A 22,044-nucleotide genomic window follows, 5' to 3' on the forward strand; every position below is an offset into this window, starting at 1 on the left:
GTCATTATGAGGTATTTCTCAGTGTCTTTTAATAGCACAGAGGAGAATCCTCATCTGTCGAGATGTCAGACAATCACTAATGTATCCATTACCTCAATCCATTTGTGTACACACAATAAATCCTTAACACAAATGTGTTTTTAATGCAAATGATCATGAAGTAAAAGCCCTTCATAGTGCTTCAAGAGGACTTACTGTGACACACAGTATAGATGAAAACACAAAACACATTCAAACCCAATTGGAACTTGTAACAATAGGGTTATGTTTTTCAACCTTAAAATAATTGTTTCAGTGGTAGAACATCTCTGAGCAGCTTCATAGAGACTACAACCACACAACCCCACCCATCCCCTGGCTGCGGAAGAGTATGATATGGTTTCCAAAGTACGTATCTGCTTTCGCCGGTTCCAACAGCTTAGTCAACAAATTCACGCGTATTGCGCTGAACACAGGAAAGCTTGAACAGCAACAATATTTAACAGCGACACTAGTAACAGACAATTCTGCTTATCAACCACATGGGGGGAACGTGAGCAAAAGTCCTCAAGTGCTGCTTTAACAATGCACTTTTACAATAACAGCTGTTAGTTAATGATAATACAGTTATTTATGTTGGATTTATTGATCCTAAGAAATATAACTTGTTTTAAGAGGCCATATAGCTGTATACGTAAAGATTTTGTATCATATCGCCAGACAAATCCTGCGTTTTGGGAGCTATAAACCGCTATCTTTTTAAACCGGGTCCCAGAGTGGTTGAATCTGAAAACGGCACTAATGTTAACACATACAACCTTATTGTAAAGTGTTACACGCATTTTACAGTTTACAATAGAACCAGACACCAACACAACGAAAATATTCATCCCATTTATTCATGCTAACACATTACCAAACACATGGCTGGCACTGAAATGCATAAAAACCATAAGCCACAAAGCGCACAGCCACATTTTTGTTAACATTGAATGACAGATACTCAACAATAAAGACAACAAAACTGTGAAGATGATATCCAAACAACTCATGCCTGCATATCATTTTTGCAATTTTAGATAGATATTTTAACTTTTATTTGCTCTAAGTAAACTGCAAAAAGTTGGAAAAGGTTTAATACGTTACGCGGTGTTAAATGTAAAATATTTTAAAGACATTTCCTTCAAAGTTGCTCTTACAACCAAAATTACACTTTCCCATATTCATTCATTTAAACGTGAAGCTAAAATATTGATACTGAATAAAAGGCTCAAGAATATAAGGATGTGTGTCAACTACTCACACACAAACTAAAAATCTATTGGAGCCATAGTCTTGTGGTAAGAGCATATTGTTTGTGTCATTGGTCTTGCATGTGTATTGAGAGGTGGGCTGTACTGGTTCTGTACTAAATCTGGTTTGTCACTAAATTAATTTTGTTAAATATGGAACAGAATCTGATGCTTCTAGGGGAAAGGTTAATAATAACAAGAACATTTTATTTGTCCTCTCATCAGTCCCACACACACACACATACATAGAGATTTAGATGTTTGGAGTGTATGTGAGGTAAAACCCTGCAGGATCGGGTCAAGTAAGGTGATTCACAATTTAATTTGGACCGAACACATCTTACCCGACGCCTCACTCTTTGTCAACTCAGATTACAATGCATTTAAAAGCCTCCGCTGCTCTCTTCAATTACTGTGTGGTTGACCGAGAGATGCTTTATGACTGGCCTCTGTCCTGTGTGTCTGTGAGTGTGTGAGTCAGGTTTCACCAACGCTGAGGGGACATTTATAACCGTCAAACCAGAAATCAGATATTCCCCCGTTTTCAATTGTTTTACTTCAATGAACACATTCAATAAACAACAGATCAAACAGAGAAACATTGCTGATATATTTTCAAAGCTTTCTTTGCTCGCATATATACCAAGGTTGCCAATATTTCTGGCAATGACTATATACTGCAAGGACCAAATGTGTTGATAGCTCCCCAAACTAGTAATTAATATCTAAAACAATATAGCTTGGACTAAGGTTTAGGGGTGTATGTTAGGTTTAGGGGACAGAAAATATCACTGTAATCTATCTATGAATAAACAACAAAAAAAAAGCTTTTTAAAAGCTTCCACAACAGTTAAGGTAATGTTGCATATAAATTATTATAATACATTTTCACATTTTGTATAAAAAATGTGCATGGTTCTTGACTGTGCAGACGTTGTCCCCACAATGCCGAAGCCGCTGTGCACTGGGTGGTTGTTAGGGTGAAACTAGGCGGTTGCAGACAGGTCAAAGTCAAAAGATAATTTAAAGGGACAGTTCACCCAAAAATACAAATACTGTCATCATTTACTGAAATGACTCAAAAATGAAAATGACAATGGTGGTCAAAAGTGCCCCAGAACTGTTTGCTTTCATTCATTCTTCAAAATATATTTTTTGTTCTAACAAAGAAATGTATGAAGCAATTTTTCTACTCTGGTAGTCAATGGTGGCCAAAAACGGTTTGGTTACAAGCATTCTTCCAAATATCTTTCTCTGTGTTTATCAGGACAAATAAACGTATACAGCTTTGGAGCCACTTGAGGGTGACTAAATGACGACAGAATTTTCTTTTTAGGTGAACTGTTCCTTTAAGATTTTCTAATATTCTGGTCTCTTGATATGGCTCGGCTCTGCCCTCACACGTCTATAAATCTCTATAAGTGTAATGCTGGTAAAAATCTTCCCATGCACACTCCCATAAACGTTTCAAATTCAACATGTCTTCGAATGCAATGGCGAAAAGACGTTGTTTAATTTCACAGATGAATGTGCAGGTAATACTGGCAGAGAAATATTATGACTTGGAGTTTTCTATCTGTTTGTTCTTCAGCCCTGACTTTAAAAAGCTTTCTTGTATATTTCTTGTACACCCGCCCACAGTGTGGATGATTGGAGCAGAACTCGACCTATTACGCCTGTCAGGCCCCATCTGCACAAGCACACAACATAATTTCACCATCTGTGTGTTGAGCCATCCAAACCCTCGCGTCTGTGCCTCTGCCTGAAGCCGACGAGATACAGTGATACCTACTGACACTGTAAAGAGAGAAATCTCTTTCCCGGCTTTCAAAACATAAACATGTACAAACGCTCGCACACATAAACGTTTGCTGTTTAAAAGCGAACACAAAATGTTTTGATGTGATACTGGATGTGTTACTGAACTAAGTGTGAGTGAAAGGTATGTGTGGAGGCTTGTGACCGAGTCAGCATCTCACATACACCATGAATCTGCTTGAAGGAATGTTGACAGCTATGACTTACTGGCCTTTTGCGTTATTAGTCTAGCCTTGCAAAGATATATTGCATCTAAACTTTCAAGTCCTGTTATGACTGTAAACTTGGTACCCTACACAGGAAAGGCGTATAGATAGAAGAAAAATACATTTTACGTCTAGGTAGAAGTACAATTTTATAGCTCAAATTGCTAATATTTCTATGAAAGAATGAACTCAAGTGAAAAAAAACAAGCTGCTTTTAAGCTCTTTTAAAAGATATGCCCTATCAACTTTCATTTAAGTGTGGTGCAATTGAAATCCAATTTCTGCTTATCTTCAAAGCTAAGTAATGGGTCAAAATCATTGTTTGTAAAGCATAACCTATTTTAAACCTAGAACATTCCTTTAATTACAAACTCGGCAGATATGCTATTTACGGTTCTTAAGAAAAGCTATTAAAATCCCACGAACAGATAAGGGAATGATCATTTAAGAAAAAAATACTCCATCTAGATGGTGTATCCCATCTTTCTTAATAGGCCATCTCACTGCCTAACCATATTCATTTCCAGAAAGGTAATTTCATTCCGTGTTGGCGTAATCAATTTTGTGCGTGGACAGACGGGGCTGTCTTTGGAAATACAGCAAGATACAAGGGAAATCATTATTTGGAAAAACTGTGAAGAGCATGCTGATATCTGGTGATATAAAATCTGCACGCATTTCATATAGAGAACATTTCATGAAGAACATGTAAAGAAGAATCTCAGAGAATTAATCCTGGAGAATCCACGCCTCGGGCACGACTAGAGTGTACGTGAGAAAAAAAGAGATGAAGAGAGAGAGACAGCAAATGAGACGAGAAAGAAAGAGAGTGCAAAGGATGATGGGAAACGTTTATCTGATTGAATAAATTGCACACCACTGATCATAGAAGTAGAGTATGCATGCACTCCTGTGCATTCAACACTTCACCCAAATATAACAACACAATCTCACAGGGAATTCGTAACTATTTTATAAAGTGGCTAATTCGTATGAATTCATGCGTTCTTATTTATATGTTTTAGCAGGATTTGCTTTCACACAAGAGAGGTTTAGGTTTAAGGGTGTGTGGTTAAGGGAGGGGCTTCAGAATTGCTTAATTCTAATAGAGTACCTCAGAGATTATATATTTTTGTAGCCTATGAACTTTTTGTAAGATAAAAAAACAAGCTTTTTGATTAACAAAGCTTTATGATGCTCTATTTTGTCTAGCAAGATAATCTTTACAAATGAACACAACATTTGTTACTTTTGAAGACTAAATACAATCGGCAGAAGTAAAAGCTGGCATGAGGCTATAAACAGACTATACCACTGTCGCTCGATATCAATGTCACCATTATCAAGCCTCTGATAAACTTTTTCAAACTTTATTTAAGAAGAAATTACTCCGTGAATGAATTTCCATGCAAGTTTTTTGAAATGTGTGACTAAGTTACATTATTTGTACGATTGGTGTTTGTGACGATGTTTAATTTACCCGACAACGGATGTTGTCGTTTTTAGCACCTTGTTTGCAACTATGTTTTTTAAGAAACAATAAAGCTTTAAAACAGCAAGTGGGTTATAACTGGTTGACTCGCTTCCGGGGTTTGCTTACAAAAATATGTTCTCTCTGCAAAAGTCTATAATTGTATGTTTTTGAACGATTCACTTGGTACAAATTCATGTATATAAAAAGGTTATGAATTCCTGTGTGATCAGGTTGAATATGAATCCTTCGTCATCAATGACAATGACAGACTATAAAATAAAGTTTTCATGACATCAGGGCGATGTGACCAATCAGCACTGACTAAGGGTGTGCTCACATTTGTAGTTCGGTTCTCTTGGTTATGTTGGTCCAGACAAAAAACAAAACATTTAGACCTGGTTTCCTTAGCGTTCTAACTGCCATTTTAACAGGAAACCTAATGTTATAGAGTATTGGACAGCTTTCATGATGTATATTTTGATATGGAACTTACCGGAGATCTCAAACACTGCTGTGTGCTGGTATGCTTAATGTGCGCATGGGCATATGATGGTATTTTTACCAGTCGGTAACTCGCAAAGATTTCATGAAACATTTAAAGCATTCAAAACAGCTCAAGTGCAAGTGCAGATCTAATAAACACTCCTTTTGCATTACCAAATCACTTATTGTTATAACCTCCTGTTTTTGGTCCGGTTTAATCCGTATTGTGTTCATATTTCAATCGAACCGCGGCAGAGTTTGTTAAAGCGGACCAAGACCCATCTTTTCAGCATTCTCTATCCACAGGTTTCGTGTGTGCCAGGGTTTGGAATGGCAGCGTTCACATTTACTCAAATAATCCGCACCTACAGAGCAATCGCACCAGAGTTTGTTTTAATCAAACCATGCATCCCATATGTGAACACATCCTAAATGCAACGTGTCTAAATATTTGAGAAGAGATTTTCGCGGTGATCTCCAGATATTTTGAATTCCACACAAAACAGATTCGACAGAAATTAGATTTAAGGGCAAATTGTTCCTTTAATATACACATATGTTCAGTATTTTACAGAATGCACCATCAAACCACATGAAAATAATAAATGATCAACACATGCTGATATTTTGAATCATCTTCCCTCCCTCTCGTAACACACACACGGCATCAGATCTCTATGAGGTTGGGCAAGGATTCAGCCATCGTAAAGCCAGCATTTATGAAACCAAACAGAGCTGAGATGCGTTATCGCTGCTAAAACATCTACAGCTACTGCCAAACCACACACAAGTGAATCCCTAACAGCATTTGCACCTTTGACTATATTTTCCCAGTTTACAGTTCTTAAATACCTCACTTGCTTTGCATTCTTCCTTTCCTGTCACCCCAATTTCACCAAACACCTTCATTATAACACCCTTTTACATCATCTGACTGTGTTACCCTTCAGCGTTCTGTTTATTTCGGTGTTTATCAACCAATTCACATTTGCAGAACAAGTTCATTCATAAAATCACATTGTGTGTATACGTGGGAGGATTTTACAGTACAAGAATGGCTTTGCCCTGTCAGTGTATGTGTGTGTGTCAGTGTGTGTGTGTGTGTGTGTGTGTGTGTGTGTGTGTGTGTGTGAGAGTGTATCCTCACAAGGGCAGTTCAGTCTAAAATCACCTGCTGTCAGCACCTGCATGGAAAATGGCTTATCAAACTATATCTGAATAAAAAAGTATAAAATTAAAACATTTTGTAGTCAGTATACTCTCCACAAGGACAGACAGACTAACATACAGTGTATTTAAATAATTGTGGTATCTTATCTGTGTGAATGAATGTACGCTTGCATGTATGTGTTACATGTGTATGCGTGCATGCATGTCTGTTTAACCGTGTGTGTGTGCTACGATCTACCACTGTGGCACCATCTGTCCAGCTGTAATTGCATAACACGGTGGACGTTTGTAATTCCACGTGTCCCAGCCCTTGTGAAGTGCATATGTGCCCTCTTTTCGGCGTCAGCGCGTATCAACGTGTTTGTGTATATGCAATGACACTCACCTGCTCTTCTCGCAGGCAACGCAGACGTAGCCCCTCTCGCTCTGTTTGTACGTGCGGCAGGACTTGCAGACGTTGTAGTGGCAGTCCAGACACGGGCGCTTGGGGTTGAGCAGGAAGGTGAAGGGAGAGCAGCAGCGGATGCAGCAGTGCTCGTTGAACTTGTGCTGCTTAGACAGGAGCAAACAGCGACTGCCCTCCTCCTCCAACTCCTGCTTCATTTCACTACAGACAGAGAGAGAGAGAGAGGTGGGGTGAGAAGAGAGCGAATGAGACAGGGAGTGGGAGGGGATAAGGAGAGAGAAGGGAAAGAGAGCGTAGAGAGGGAGAGAGAAGGAAAAAGGTGAGCGAGTGCATGTGAAGGAGAGGTTGAAGGAGCACAGTCATGCAGAATAATAGGAGACGCTGGGAGGAATAAAACATTTAAAGAAAGAATAATGCAGTGGGGGGCTTGAGGACACAGTCCAGGGCTTTTATTCTCTTTTTTTCTTTCTCTGTATTTATTCACACACACATATACATGGTATATACCATTCAGACAGTGGGGTTTACTTCGAGTGAACCGGTAAAGATGCACCACAATTGTGCATTTTTTCAAATGTTGCAATCATTTTAAAGTGAATAAATTTGTATTGCAAAATATCTTATCAGCATAACAATTTACCGTAAATAAAGTAAAATAGCATTAATTTTATTGCCATAGCCACAGTGTCTTCAGTGTTTATAAAATTGAACTGCTATTATTATTATATTTTCAAATTCTTTCATCAAATTTTGTACTATTTGAATTTATTTATTTATTATATTTAATTTTCTAATTATTTTATCAAATTTTCTATTGTTGTAATTCTATTTTACATTTTAATACATATATTTAATTCCTATTTTATATAAGCACAAGTTCGCATACCAAACTTTCCAGGCTATTCATTTTTTTTACAGTAACTCTACATATGATCTTCAAACAAACAGGTTTCCAAAATCAGCAAAAACGTGTGCAATATTTAACAATACTTTGAATAGGGTCTTATCGTTAAAAAGTCTTCGTGCAAAACTTTCGCTGAGCAGAAGACCCTACTGATATCCATGCTTTTAACCATGTCGCATTCCAGGGACATCAGTGGTAAATGACTCAGTCAGTCTTGTCCAACTGATGAACGCAATGAGACTTACTGTAAACTATTTCTATGTGTTTATTTTAAACTGGTAGGACCATCTGACAGGGTATTTTGCATTGTTGATGTGGTTTAGATTATACACATTTTTGCGCTATGGCAAATTTCTTCTGGACAATTCGACAGAACAGCTGCGCCGGCGCCAATATTTCACAGTGCACCGGACTATTACTGTAGTTTTCATCTAAAGTGGCAAAGTAAACATTTATAAAACCCTTGCCTTCTAACTGGTTGGTTATAAGAAAAGCTGCTGAATCTGGGAATTTCCTCAGGCGTGGATGTTTTGCCCGAAAGTGACCTGAAGTCGTTCGTTTTGGAATTGTTGCTGTAAGACTAGCCTCACGTTTTCCCCTTTCAACTGTATTTGTCCTTTTTGTGTACCGCTATCCCTTTTTTTGAACACCAGTGAGCCAAGCAGAATATTTCATATTACATATTTATTTCATAACGCAAGGAGGCGTTTTCCCGACGCTATTGCGCAAACTGTAAAGTGATTTTGATTGGAGGGTGAATTATATCAGTCAGGAACATTTTCAAAGGGTTTCTTGTTATTTTATAATCAACCACCTACAAGAATTGTCAAACAATGACGTAAGGACAGCTCCCATTTCCTCCAGCCAATCAAGGGCCCCCTCCTTTCGCAGGCCCTGGGGCTTCACCCCCACCTAGCCCTTATTTTAATCTGGCCCTCTGCACACATACTATCACAGAACTTTAAAAGCATTTAGATTTAAACGGTTGGAGATCATTACAAGTAAACTGATCTAAAAGGTCAGTTTTTTTCAATAGGCTCAATAGTTCAATATTCTAGTGGTTTTAAGCGCCTGAACTGTTCACTTTCAATCAGAAATAGTCTTGCTTATCCATTATTGTTGCAAGGCACTGGAATACTTAATTCTGATTGGCTTGTCGTGACTAGGGTTGTTACGGTACAATAAACATATTTTACGATACTATACCAGCTGAAGAATCACATTGAATAATGTTGTTAACTGGCACCCCTTCACTTGCATTGGTTTTGTTTCCAAACAATAGTATTGAATGGGGGCCTGTGCTCTTTCTTCAAAATATCTTATTTTGTGTTTTGCGGAAGAAAAAGTCATAAATGACAAGAGGGTGAGTCCATGATGACAGAATTAAAAAAAATTGGGTAAACTATTACTTTAAATAAGCTTTGTTGCATATCTGAACTCTAAAGGATGAAAATAGCTGTTGATGCACCAGTCACAATAAAGGTGACCACCAGATCATTGCTTGAAGTGGAGACGTTGCCATATGCAAATTATAACCATATTTTAAATATCTAGAATGAAAAAACAGTATTTGGACATTGCTGGTAAAACATATTTATTTACTAAAGGAACCATTTGTCAAACAACTTAATTATTTATAAAATCTTCTGTTCATTAAATCCATCATTAAACTTACACAGTCATATTTTATATCTTATACGCTATAAACTTCTGTTTTATGTTTTTAGGCATGTCAAGTCGAACACACATTATATTATGTGACAAACCATTATGAGTTTTCATTTAAAACAGCAGAATTTGCAAAAGATAAGTAGTTTGCATCTCTGAAATCTTACCATTTATTATTTTTAATGTAAAACCGTTGGCTTTTTTATGTTTGCCTTCTCACTTCCCACTATACAGTCATAAGCGCATGCCTGCAGACTGTCTTCTTCAATTTCATTGGCTAAACGTTGTCATCTTTCAAAATGCTCTGAAATGCTGTTTGGCCTCTGTAATTTGATTGGAATTCTGTAAAACCTGTTTGATTGGTCATTCTGATGATATTGGTTAGCTCTGCCGCACGAAAGACCCTAGATGGAAAGCCTTCAAAAATGAACCTTGGCTCTTGCAATCACCCATACAATTACAAAGTACTGGGAACATGTGAGAAGTGCCGGTACGCAAGATACGCTAAAGATTAAAATAGAGTACCAGTCCACTTCAAGCATTGCACCAGGTGATATTGCCTTACAATTACCCTTGAAGTTAAAAACAAGCCCCATGACGTTTATCCTTCATTATGCAATAAAGCTTTAGAAAGCACACAGGACAGGAACTGACTATTGTCAGGTGGGCTGTTCGGCTGAGACATACTTCCAGCTGTGTCAAGCTGACAGGAGGGTCTTATGAGAGCTACACAGGCTGAAGGATGTGCAGTAATTGTTTGGTATGTTTATAGCTTGGACTCTTTCCCAAATCACCGGTACATCTGGCAATGTCATTTACTTGCTCTAGCTGCATGGCAACAATGACAGCTGTGCTCTTGCACACCATCTGCACCCATTCACGTCCATCAGTCAACCAGGTGGAAAAGGGCCGTTTCATTTTTCTAGTTCACTACAATAAATGTCCAATAAAAAGCCTGGTACTCTTCATACATACTGTAAACGTGTTGCAATATCTATAGGATACAGCAGAGCTATATGATCCCAATTGAGGCACCACTATAAAGCTGCCATTGAGATTCCATGGGTGCTGTCCGTGGTGCTGAAAAGCTTTGAGCGTATTGCACTTGCAATGATTATGAAGAAGAATAACAAAAAACACATTTTACAAGACTGATTTCCCTTTCGCACAATTTATATATGTGACTGTATATTATATATATTATAAATGTTCCTGTAGCTGAAGCAGTATTTATTAAACATCATTATTCATACTGCATGAACTTTCAGTTGTTTCCAGTGGATGCATGAAAGGGTAAATTGTATCTAAATGCTTGATTTCTACTTTCAATTACTCTCAATAAAAGCATTTGCAAAATGCATATGCACTGGTCAACTTTGAATTGAAAGTAATGTTATTCTGAAATACCATATACATATATCCAAGGTAAACATATTTTCATTTATTTTAACATCTACAAACGTCAACATTTATATATTTTGCAGATATGTTCCAATGTATTTATATGCATATACATTTTATCAACACATGCATTCCAGGGAATCAACCCATGACTTTGGTGTTATTACTGTCATGCAATACCAATTGACATAATATCTGTCTTTTGAATGGATTTGCCTCCAGAATCACATCCAATTGTTATTAATTACATTTACAGAATTGTATTTCTATCTCAGTCTTTTGTTATTTCTATCTCTCTTAACCTGCACGCACACACACAGCACCAGACCCAGAACAGTGTCTATATTGACAATGAAAAACTGTCAGTTCTGTTTCAGAGAGTGTATTTTTCACCCAAAACTAAATTAGGTGATATAAAATTGGGTTAGGGGAAAGAACATACAGAAGGAGATTAAAGGGAACGTAAATAATGAATATGTTCATATAATCAGGTTTAGTCTAAAATCTGAAAGCCAAAATAGAGAAACATTTCATTAGAATTATTGTTGGGATTTCAAATTGTGGAAGGCTTGAAAACACCAAATAAAAGCATTTTATTGGCCCTCCTCCACTTGCAGTATCAAAACCCGAACTTAATTGTAATGACCACCCTGAGACCTGCAACAAAAAGAATGATCTAGCAACACTTTATGCTGTTATACAGCACAGCATTTGTATTGGAATCCATTACAGATAAATTTGCATTCAGGATTAGAAAGTGGTTAGAGATATTGATTTGCTTTACTAGAACACTGGGGTATAAAACACAATCTCATCTACTAAATCCATGTCAGATGAGTGTTATTTAAACAATGAGGGCGTTACAAATTAAAACTAATATCATGTGGAGAAAAATACTGTACTGATAATTGCAATGAGTCTGGTGTGTACAAATTTAAAACATAAAATATTAAGAAAATATAAAATATTAGAAATGTATTTATAACAGTGAGAATATAAATACAAATGATTAAATACAACATTTCAATCTATTTTATTTTACAATATAAATACATTTAAATGAAATATTTTCACAAGACTGTAAAGGGCAAAAGACTGTTTGTTGTGTGCTCTGTTTTATGTCAGGTTATATTACATATCAATTATAATAGCCAGGGCACCACACCAGACACGCATCACTTCCTCTATTATAACTCACTTCCTCTTAAACTGGTCATAATAAGGGCCTATTCACATATCATACGCCCCATTATACTGCAGACATTGATCACTTCACCCAACATACAAATGGCACACACCTCCTCTCTCTCTCTCTCTCTCTCTCTCTCTCTCTCTCTCTCTCTCTCTGTTTGCGCATACATTGAGTGGAGTGGCTGCAAGAGGTGTGTGAGTCTAAGGGGGTTAAAACTATTGGCTTTTCTTTGTAAGTTTATACTTTTCCAACTTTTTTGAAGTTGTTAAAGCTTTGTAAGTGCAATTTAATACTATTTTGGCATGAAATATTGTAGGAATAGGTTGAGACTCAAACTGCACGGCATGACTGTAAATGCCTACCGTTCGAATCAATCACGATTGAAGATAGTTTGAATGCTATCAGAGATCCTATATTAAAAACCCTTTTGACGCATCTGCAGCAGGCTTGTATTTTGACATGAGGCGCTACACACATGACAGCCTAAATACATGTCTTCCAGAGCTTCGCATTACTGCTTCCCCTGAAGAGGAGTCACGGATCACCACTCAATCCTACAGGGATTTTTGGAAGTTACTTGCTCAAGATTAGCATGATGTACTTTTGGATGAATTTAATGACGGAACTATGCCTTAAACTGTTGTAGAGCAGTGTTAACACTGATTTTAAAAATGGAGATCTTGGAGTTCTAAAGAATTGGTGTCCAGTCTCACTTTTATGTGTTGTCCTTAAAATATTGTCTAAAACTTTGACTGATAGACTGAAATAACATATGGCCGCTGTGATTCATATGGATCAAATTTACTGCAATTTTTGACAATTTATTTTTTGTTGAGGGACATCATAACGATGCATTGCATTGCATATGCATTGTCTATAGAACCTCTTTTGGTCATGTTGAGAAAACAGTTATGTGTTTTTCTTCTTCATGGTTCTCTTGAAGTAGATTCCATAACATTAACAGCATATGCAGATGATATAACAGTAGTAATACACAGATTAATTTTCAGGACCCCCAAAATTACCAATGTAGTTGGGATAGAAATTGATTTAAGATGCTTGGAGTTTTTTTGGAATCGAACCGTATGATAAAATAATTTGGAGGGATTAGTCCATAAAATTATATGCAGCCTTCAGAGATGGAGGTTGTTCCCGTCAGAACTTTCCTATAGAGGGAGGTGCTTGGTTATTATAATTTAGCATCCTCAATGTTGTGGTATATATGTACCGTTTTAGACCCTCCCAGAGACCAATTTGAAACTGTTCAAAAAGCATTTGTTAATTTAATTTGGAATAGCTGTCATTGGCCTCCCCAAGGTATTCTGTACCTCCCTGTGGCAGAGGGAGTTCAAGGGTTTATACATTTAGAATCAAAGATTTTAACTATGAGATGACAAATGTTGCAGAAATGATTGTACAGCTCAGATAAAGTACCCTGGGTGGTGTTTGGAAGATTCATCCTCAAAAATATTGGAGGAATAGCTGTTGATAAATAACTTTGGTTACACTTTTGTATAGGCACCAATTCTCACTATTAACTAGTTGCTTATAAGATGCCTATTTGTAGCATATTGGTTTATTAGTACTAAACATATTCAACAAGACCATATTCTACTTTCCTTATCCTACCTAATACCCAAACCTAAACTACCATACTAGCTATTAATAAGCAGCAAATTAGTAGTTTACTGAGGCAAAAGTCCTAGTTAATGGTTTATTAATACAGAGAATTGGACCTGAAAATAAAGTGTGTACATAACTTTTTCTAATGCAGAGATCTTTTGTCAAAAAACCCTCTGAGCCTAGTATACATTTTTATATTTCATTACTTAAATCATGGGATTTGTTTAAAGTATTAAGAACAGATGACATACATCACGGGTAAGAAGAACCACTTTTTATAATTCCCTAATATAACTTCCATCAAATGTGTCAGATTCTTTGATTAATAGGTTTTTAAACTAAGGTTTTGTCCAATTTATTGACTTGATCGATGGAAACCATGGTCAATGAAAACGTACGCAATTACTTGCTGATCAGGGGTGCGTTTCTAGAACAAAAACATAACTCACTGTTTAACAACAATAGCACGATGCATCGTTGGGGAAATTAACGATGTAGTTACGACGTTTTCCCAAAATTGTAGTAACTCTGTCGGAAATCAATTGTTTGAACCAAGTTGGTTCAGCGAACTACTTGATGCTCTCGACCTGTAGTTCCAACCAGGCAACTTTGCGATAATGCTTGCGATTGATCGTCGAAACGATGGTTTTGGGAAACACTTAAATCGTTTAAGGTAGATAAAAATGTTACAGTACATCAAATTGTCTTTTTTACGGCATGCTAGATACTGTTTTCCATATGTTTTGTGACTGCCCTAGACTTGCGAGGTTGCTTTGTTTAAATCTTTGGTGGAATCACGTGTTGTTATGAAATACATTATTATAATCACATTGATAATGTTCTCTTTTTTAATTGGAGATGGGGTGTTAAAGAAGCACTAGTTATAGTGGATGAGCATGAAGGTCTGATTTTTAATTGGTAATTTATGATCATGTTTGTGTGTATGTATGTGAAAAAGTTTTTTTTGGGGTGTTAAGAAGTATCTTCAAATAAAAGATTTGTAAATGTCAAATGTCTCTCTCTCTCTCCTTTTTCCTCTGACATTCAATTAATCACAATATCAAAGAGCCCCATATGCAGTTCAAATGATGAGTAAATGCCATTACCAAAGAAGAATTCAGATTCATCTCTACTTTCCTCACAGCTTGTAAAGTTTCACTCCATAGGTATTTGTTTGTTAGATCTCTTTTAAATTCAGGCTAAAATACTCTAAATCTGCATTATTGACACATACATATAGATTCATATTGAATTCAAGGTTTATGTATATGTCACAAAGCCAACATTCTAAACTTTTTTCCTTTGGATTTTGATGGTGACCAGAACTTGAACTTGGGAAATGTTGTCAGGTTCACTCTGTTATAGTCGGCTGTAATACTTTACGACAGGTCCATTAATTTAGATCTGAGGTGATGAGTCACCGCGCTTTTAATTTTGCCGTTCACATCCCCTTTGAGACCGTGCTGACGAGTATGCTTTCAATTCAACACTTAAAAAAAAATAGCTGCTATTTGTTTTTGTTTTGTCTGCATACAAAAATGATATTAAACTAACCTGCCTATAATTCCAGAGACAATAATACAAAGAAATACAAAATATTATTTTAATGAGTAAGCCAAGGTTCTGATATATTGAATTATGAGAGTAATCTCAGATGCCTCCATTGAAACGGCTACAAAATATCCAATAAAATTGAACATTTCTCACTTCTTGCTTCATTAATCAAACATAATCAGGCCAGTCTGTTGCTCTTGAAGGATGGAAGATGAACTAGCATGTGAACGAAAATTTCCACACACACACAGACAGACCTATCAATTCTGGTCACGGCAGGAAAATACCAGAGGCTGTATATTGAAGCTATAAGCTGCAAAATTTACAGCACCTGTCCTAACAAGCCGTACACTCCTATAGTGAACACACACACTAATATCGACCCCTGCCGCTTGATCTTCACCCATCTCTGTATTCATTAAGGGAGCAAGAAATGGCTTGACAGTCAGCACACAAACACACGGTAGTCCACAGGACCCATTTGTCCTGAGCATTGTTCTTACAGATAACAGATGAGCATGTCAGGGCGTCAAATGTTATGTGCAACATCCCAGCAGTAAAAAAGAAGACCTGTTACTAGGGAAACCCCATTCCTGTCTCTGTGAAATTTTAAATTAGTTGACCTTACACTTAATTTTTACTTTTAAGTACAACAGGAAAAAGTTACAGGATATTGCTAATGCTATGGTTTTTGGAAATAAACAAATGGAAATAATATGTTAGTTATAACGTATTTTGGCTATTCTATTCTTTTCTAATTTACTACAGTATCTGTAGCCTATCTTTACTATAGTAGCACTCCCTAATTGTATGTTATGCTGCTTTGCAACAATGCAAAATTGCATTATATAAATAAAATTCAACTGAATTGAATTGTCAAACATTGGAATGGTATTGAAATTGATACTTGAGATCATAATTACAGTATGAGAATTGAATTTCACAGACAGGGTAACATTAAGTGTCATGATATAGGCGGTTCTAAAGCAACAACATAAACAAACTTCATGCGCATGCAGGCTTTTGTGGCCAAACCTAATTTCCTGTACACAATCCCCAGAGAATAGCAAGCAAGCAAAAGAAATTAGTAAATTACATTAGCTAACAAGTTAAAAGCATGTCTAGCAAGTATTATTTTGGGTTACTAGTAGAAGAACTGTACTTGGCCGAACCTTAATGCATCAAAGTTGACCCATTCAACAAATTGTTTATTTAATAAAATCAATATACAACAAAATTAAAAAAACATTTAATATAATTACTATACAATAAAATATTAACATAAATTAATCTTAAGTAAATAAAATGTAGATAGTTATAGCCACTAGCAAGGAGTGCGATTCCCGAACAGCGACATAACTTACTGGTTAACCACCATAGTACAAAGCTTCGTTTGAGAAACTAACTAGTACTCATGACTGTTTCCCGAAAACATAGTAAACTTGTCGCTCATCTATCGTTTGAACCACGTTGGTTCACAATATAACTGATGACATCACATAGTTGGTGGTTGTCATATTATTGCTCTAAATACCGTACGTTGCATCTGAAAAAATGATGTTATCGTATTTTTCCTCTCTTTTGTTTTATTTATGGAACTGTAGCTCCAATAACGCAACTTTGCGTTGCTGCTTGCGATTGATCGTTGGAACGATAGTTTCGGGAAACATTTGAATCGTTGAACGACCATAGTTGGCTAACGGAAAAGCACCCCAGATCGATTAATAAACACACACATATAATATAATATAATTTTGGGTCAGATGTGTGCGTCCGATGAAACAGTCTATATCAATTCTTTATTGATTAAGTCTTATTTTTGTTAAATATTTTTTGTTGTGAAATGACTTGTTTATCTCCATATGTGCTTTTGTGTCAGTCTATGTGCGAGAATGTGTAGATGTGAAAACAACACACAGAAATGTGACTATGACATTATCAATAAAACATTTATAATCCGACAAGCCCTCACTCACAGCTGTATTTGTGTTTGCATAAATGTGTGTGTGCCTCATTAGGCTGTCCTTTGGAATGCTATGAATAATTCATTCATTCATTAATACATTCATCTAATTATAGACTGAATGCCAGAACGCTAACCCCGGCGTGTGCTGGTGTGCGTTTATGTGGCATGCCATTTGACAGACTAGAATTTGAGCCATAAAGTGCTTAATAGTTAAAATATTACAAAAGAGCCTTGAATTGATTCCTCTTCTTCAACACGGTCACGTTCAAGAAAAAACAGAACTATCAGAATAAATATCATTCAAACCCTCATGACACTGAACTCAACAGACTCTGTTGACACGGTGCAGGCAAGAGCTGCATGTCTCTGGTTTGTTATTTTTGCAATATGACAGGAGAAAGAATGAGATCCCAGACAGCAGTGGTGTATAGCTCTCTACAGGGACTTATATCCGCAATCTCAGGACCTTAAAGTGACAGTTCACCCAAAAATAATTCATCGTTCACTCATATTTGTATCATTCGAATGCTTAATGAATGTCAATCTTCTAGGGCAGTGGTTCTCAAACTGGGGGACGTAAGATGGAGGGGGGTCACAGATTTTGTGGCATTATATGAAATATAGACATTAGTCATACATTTTATGTAATCAAACATCAGAAAAATAAGACCACCAACCAAAAGTATTGATGTTCAAGCATTGTATAACAGAATTTGTATTTGGTTTAATAGAAATTCTAAGTTTAAGATTTTATAGAGGGGGGGGCCCAAACCGATGCATTCTACACAAAGGGGGCCGTGCAACGGAAAAGCTTGAGAATCACTATTCTAGGGAACACAAAAAGGAGATAATTTACTGACTAATTTATGTCTTGTTTGGAGGATTCAATACAACGGTGGCACATTACGTGAGAATACTGCAGAGTTCACGGAAAGATGTTGTTGTACACTGTATATCACGGCTGCATGGTCTTCTTTAAATTATTTCTTACAGAACATATATTGTACCCTCTTGGGATGGTAAGATTGTTCTTTTTTCTTTTGAGTGTCATGACAAGCCGGGAGCTAAATCTCAGGCCTCTCATTAACATAGAAAACACATTAATCTTGCTCTCGGCTGTCGGCAGGCTGCCCTGCCCACAGGATTTCATTGAGACTAACAGTGATAGTTAAACTCAGAAATTTAGTAAGAAACGGTGGGGTTCGTAGACCTAAGACAACTATTGACAATGCATTTCAGGCTTATTTGTTTATTAACCATTTTGGTATGTCAAAAAGAACATGGAGACATTTCTCAAAATATCCTCTTTTGTGCTTCTCAAGAAAAAGTCTGGTATGACATGAGCGTGAGTAAACGATGACGAAAATTCAAAAACATTTTTGGTTGAACTATAACTTTAAAGCATAAATGTTATATTTATTATAAATTATACATGTATAATGTAATGTCAATAGGCTTTTACCTTTAATGAGTTCTTTCTAAACATTATGTCTATGACTCTGATGTCTACAGATCAAATAGAGTAGGGTTTCCCAACATAAAATACACTCGTTGGCTTTTAAATACACAAAGAGCACAGAGTAATTTTTTCACTTTCTATTTTAAGCGTCTCTGGTGATTCTGTATCTAATAACAAATCTGTCATCCTCTAACCTTAAATGCACTGAATTTCACTAAAACATTCATATAGACCAATTTCAATATTAATTTCTCAGTATGTCTGAGTCTGAGCGCTGTAATAATTTAGGACTACAAGCTGCAGCTGAGTGGGTGGTACAGTTCCACAGTTAATATTCACCCAGAGGGATTATAGGATATAATTTGCTGTATCGGTGTTAAATCTATTTAATTGCTGTCCAAGGTTTGTGTGTACACATAAATACTTTAAATAGATGCAACGTCATAAATATTTGATGACAAAATGGCTCAGGAAGAGGGGACGGGGCATTAACATTTATAATTTAAATTACACCACAAACTAACAAAACACAAACATTAAAGTAATGTCAAAGCATTTCAGGGTAGCAATGATGTCAGGCATGTTAGAATATGCCTAATTTCTGCGCTCTAGTTGCTCTGATTGGCATTTATGCAATTCAGCTCCAATGAATCCACTTCCAGTAAAAGTAATTTAACTTCCGCGGGCAGAAGGAAGCTGATAAGACCTTCTAATCTAAATATTGTTCCCCTCAAAGAAACCTGACGGATAGAATGTCTGAGGTGAACCAGCCAGTCATGCAATTTGCATGTGAAATATTGCGATTTGGAAATTGGAAACTGGGGCATTACTGGGAAAATTATGAAAATGTTTGCCTGTTTCTATATTTATGAATATACCTTGTAGGATACCAATGTGACTTGTGGCCTGATTTTCTTTTCCTTACATTTTGAATTTGCCTATGCTATGTATAGATGTGAAACACAGTATAATGTATATGTACTGTATGTGTATGTAAAAGTGTAATATACAGCCGCGGAAAAAAATTAGGAGGCCATTTCAAAATGATTTTCAGTTTTTCTAAATTAACTATTTATAGGTATGTGTTTATTGGTACAATTATCCTTTTTTGTTTCATTCTGTGATATACAAACAATATTTCATATCAACAATAATTTTTTTTTTTCCTATTTGCAGAATATTTAAACGGGAGAAACGGGTCAAAATAATGGAAAAGATGCTCTGTATTTTTTCAGACATCAAATACTGCATACTCATTTTTAAGCAATACAACAGTAATATTTGTACATGTATTTAGAAAAAGTTCAAAATATTTTTTTATGTAATTTGAATGGTCTCTTATGCTGTGTTCACACCAAATGCGAATTAAGTGATTTGCACGAGTAAATTACATACAAAGCCAATGCAAAGGCGCGGACCGACGCGAATGATGCAAATCGGGCTGTGCGATTGTGTGAATGCGAGCCAAAGCATCTTCTCGAGCAAGAAATTTTTATTTGATCTGTTTAATAAAGGCTCATCTCTTAACAGAAGCCAGTGTTTATTACAAGTGAGGTTTGACAGAAAATTGGGGTTACCTGCTCGTTGTTTAGGATGTATGTTTGTCATATTGAAAATCACTTGCTGCAGTCCACGTGATTGAAAATAGTGAGGTATTTTTAGTGTGCACGCGACGTCCGCATCGACACAGGCAGACTGCTCGGTCCTACTTCTCTGTGGCAATGACGGTTTGAAAAGTGGAAGGGATATTTCCCACTTGTTCCCAGTGGAAATTACACCTCTGATTCTGGCTACACCTAGACACATTCTCTCTTTCTTTAACAAAACTGATTCATTGCTTGAAAGAAGAAACAAAGAGAGAAAGTACACTGAGGAGAAAACACATGATTGAAACTGGTTTCTGGGGTTTGTTGTTTAACTGTCAAATTCTTATTTAGTATGTTTAGCTGGTACTTAAAACCAGCAAAGCATGTTGAACTGCATTTTAAGCCTGAAAGGTGCTATAGTTTTTATATAGTTTTATTACTTTTACAATATTCATCTTAAATAGTTTTCTCCTCTCTTTCCCTTATATTTTAGTTCCGTCTGCTTACCACATTATGGCTGCTGAATAACTATACACAGTATATAACACAGTGAATAAACTGAAAGAGTGAATGTGTGTGTTTGTGTGAGGAATGTGTTAAAACAATCTTCACAGTTGTTGGAACATTTGTGTTTATAAATGTGATTGTGACTAATCTCGCACTAAGATACTATCTGTGGAACTGTATGAAAAAATCTTCAGAGCAGAACCCAAAGCACACAAACCCATATTAAAAGTAAATAGAGTTCACATAGTGGATACAGTAGCCTGCACCCACAGGAATGAAACCTCTGTCAAACTAAAAACCGTGGACAGTCTGTTTTAAAGGCGAAATAAATCAAATCTCTTGAGAAACCAACTTCCTTAAAACCCCAAGCTCTTGAGATTTCAGATCCTGGAGCTGAAAGTAAACTGGAGAAGAAGAAAGATTGTGAGCAGCTGAGGAGGAAGAGAAGAGCAATGTTGCTACAGAAGTTGTCATATTTCTCAGTGTGTGTAGAGCACTGATGAGTTCTCTGGAGGAGAAAGTGATGTTCTTGCACGGCAGGGTGCCATCTCTGCACAGTAACATCAGCCCCACCCTGACCCGCTCGACACTGATTACATCCTGGATCATTCCTTCATTTCCTCAGATGCTAATATCTGTTTTGTGCCTCCTGTTCTCCCCATTTCCTGGGTTAAAATAGTATACTCCCAAGTTTTACTCATGCTGTGAACATGCACACATCCTTCAGGCTTTCATTTGTTGTAGACACATTTTGTTTCGACAATATAAAAATTGGCAAGATAAAGTGATCTATTTGTTTTTCCAGTATGATGGAGTGACCTGTTATGCTGGGTTCACACCAAACGAGAATAATCGTGTTCCACACTATTACTTGCAGGAAAAGTTTATTTTCGCGTGAGAGACGCGAAATGACAAATATTTTCAACCTTCGCGGAAGACGATATTGACTCGCGTTCGTAGCAATTGCGCCGCCCGATTCGCATCATTCACACCGCCTGCCGCAAGTGCGTGTCTGTAAACGTCTTTGCATTGACTTTGAATGTAGTTTACTAACTTTTATTCGCGTTTGGTGTGAACACAGTGTTAGGTTATGTTCACATTTGGCACTTATGCCAAAGCTGGCAGCGTATGTGCATTTGCAATAACTAATATACTACAATTCTTTCTCGCAAAAAATGCAAAAAGTTACTGAACGTGAAGATTGAACCTTACGTTTTTTTTTTTTTAGCTCGATCCGGCTCAACCAATCACCTTTCTCACATGTTATTGTGGAAACTCGCTTGTCACTGTTCAGCTGTAAAAAAAGGCGCTTGGCGTCGGGCGTTTCAGAAAAGTTGAACCTTTCTCAACTACAAA

At 36.6% G+C, this 22,044-nt stretch overlaps 1 protein-coding gene across 2 annotated transcripts in view; it reads right to left on the reverse strand.

The window, feature by feature from the left end:
- myripb (myosin VIIA and Rab interacting protein b) overlaps positions 1–22,044 on the reverse strand; it is a 92,254-nt gene that overhangs the window by 35,282 nt on the left and 34,928 nt on the right. For both annotated transcript variants that reach the window (XM_056737605.1, XM_056737604.1), the window contains exon 3: positions 6,808–7,029. In XM_056737605.1, coding sequence (XP_056593583.1) covers positions 6,808–7,029 — 222 coding nt within the window. The remainder of the gene's footprint in view (positions 1–6,807; positions 7,030–22,044) is intronic.

This window comes from Triplophysa dalaica, chromosome 23, assembly GCF_015846415.1.
Source record: "Triplophysa dalaica isolate WHDGS20190420 chromosome 23, ASM1584641v1, whole genome shotgun sequence".
In the NCBI taxonomy this organism is placed as follows: domain Eukaryota; kingdom Metazoa; phylum Chordata; class Actinopteri; order Cypriniformes; family Nemacheilidae; genus Triplophysa; species Triplophysa dalaica.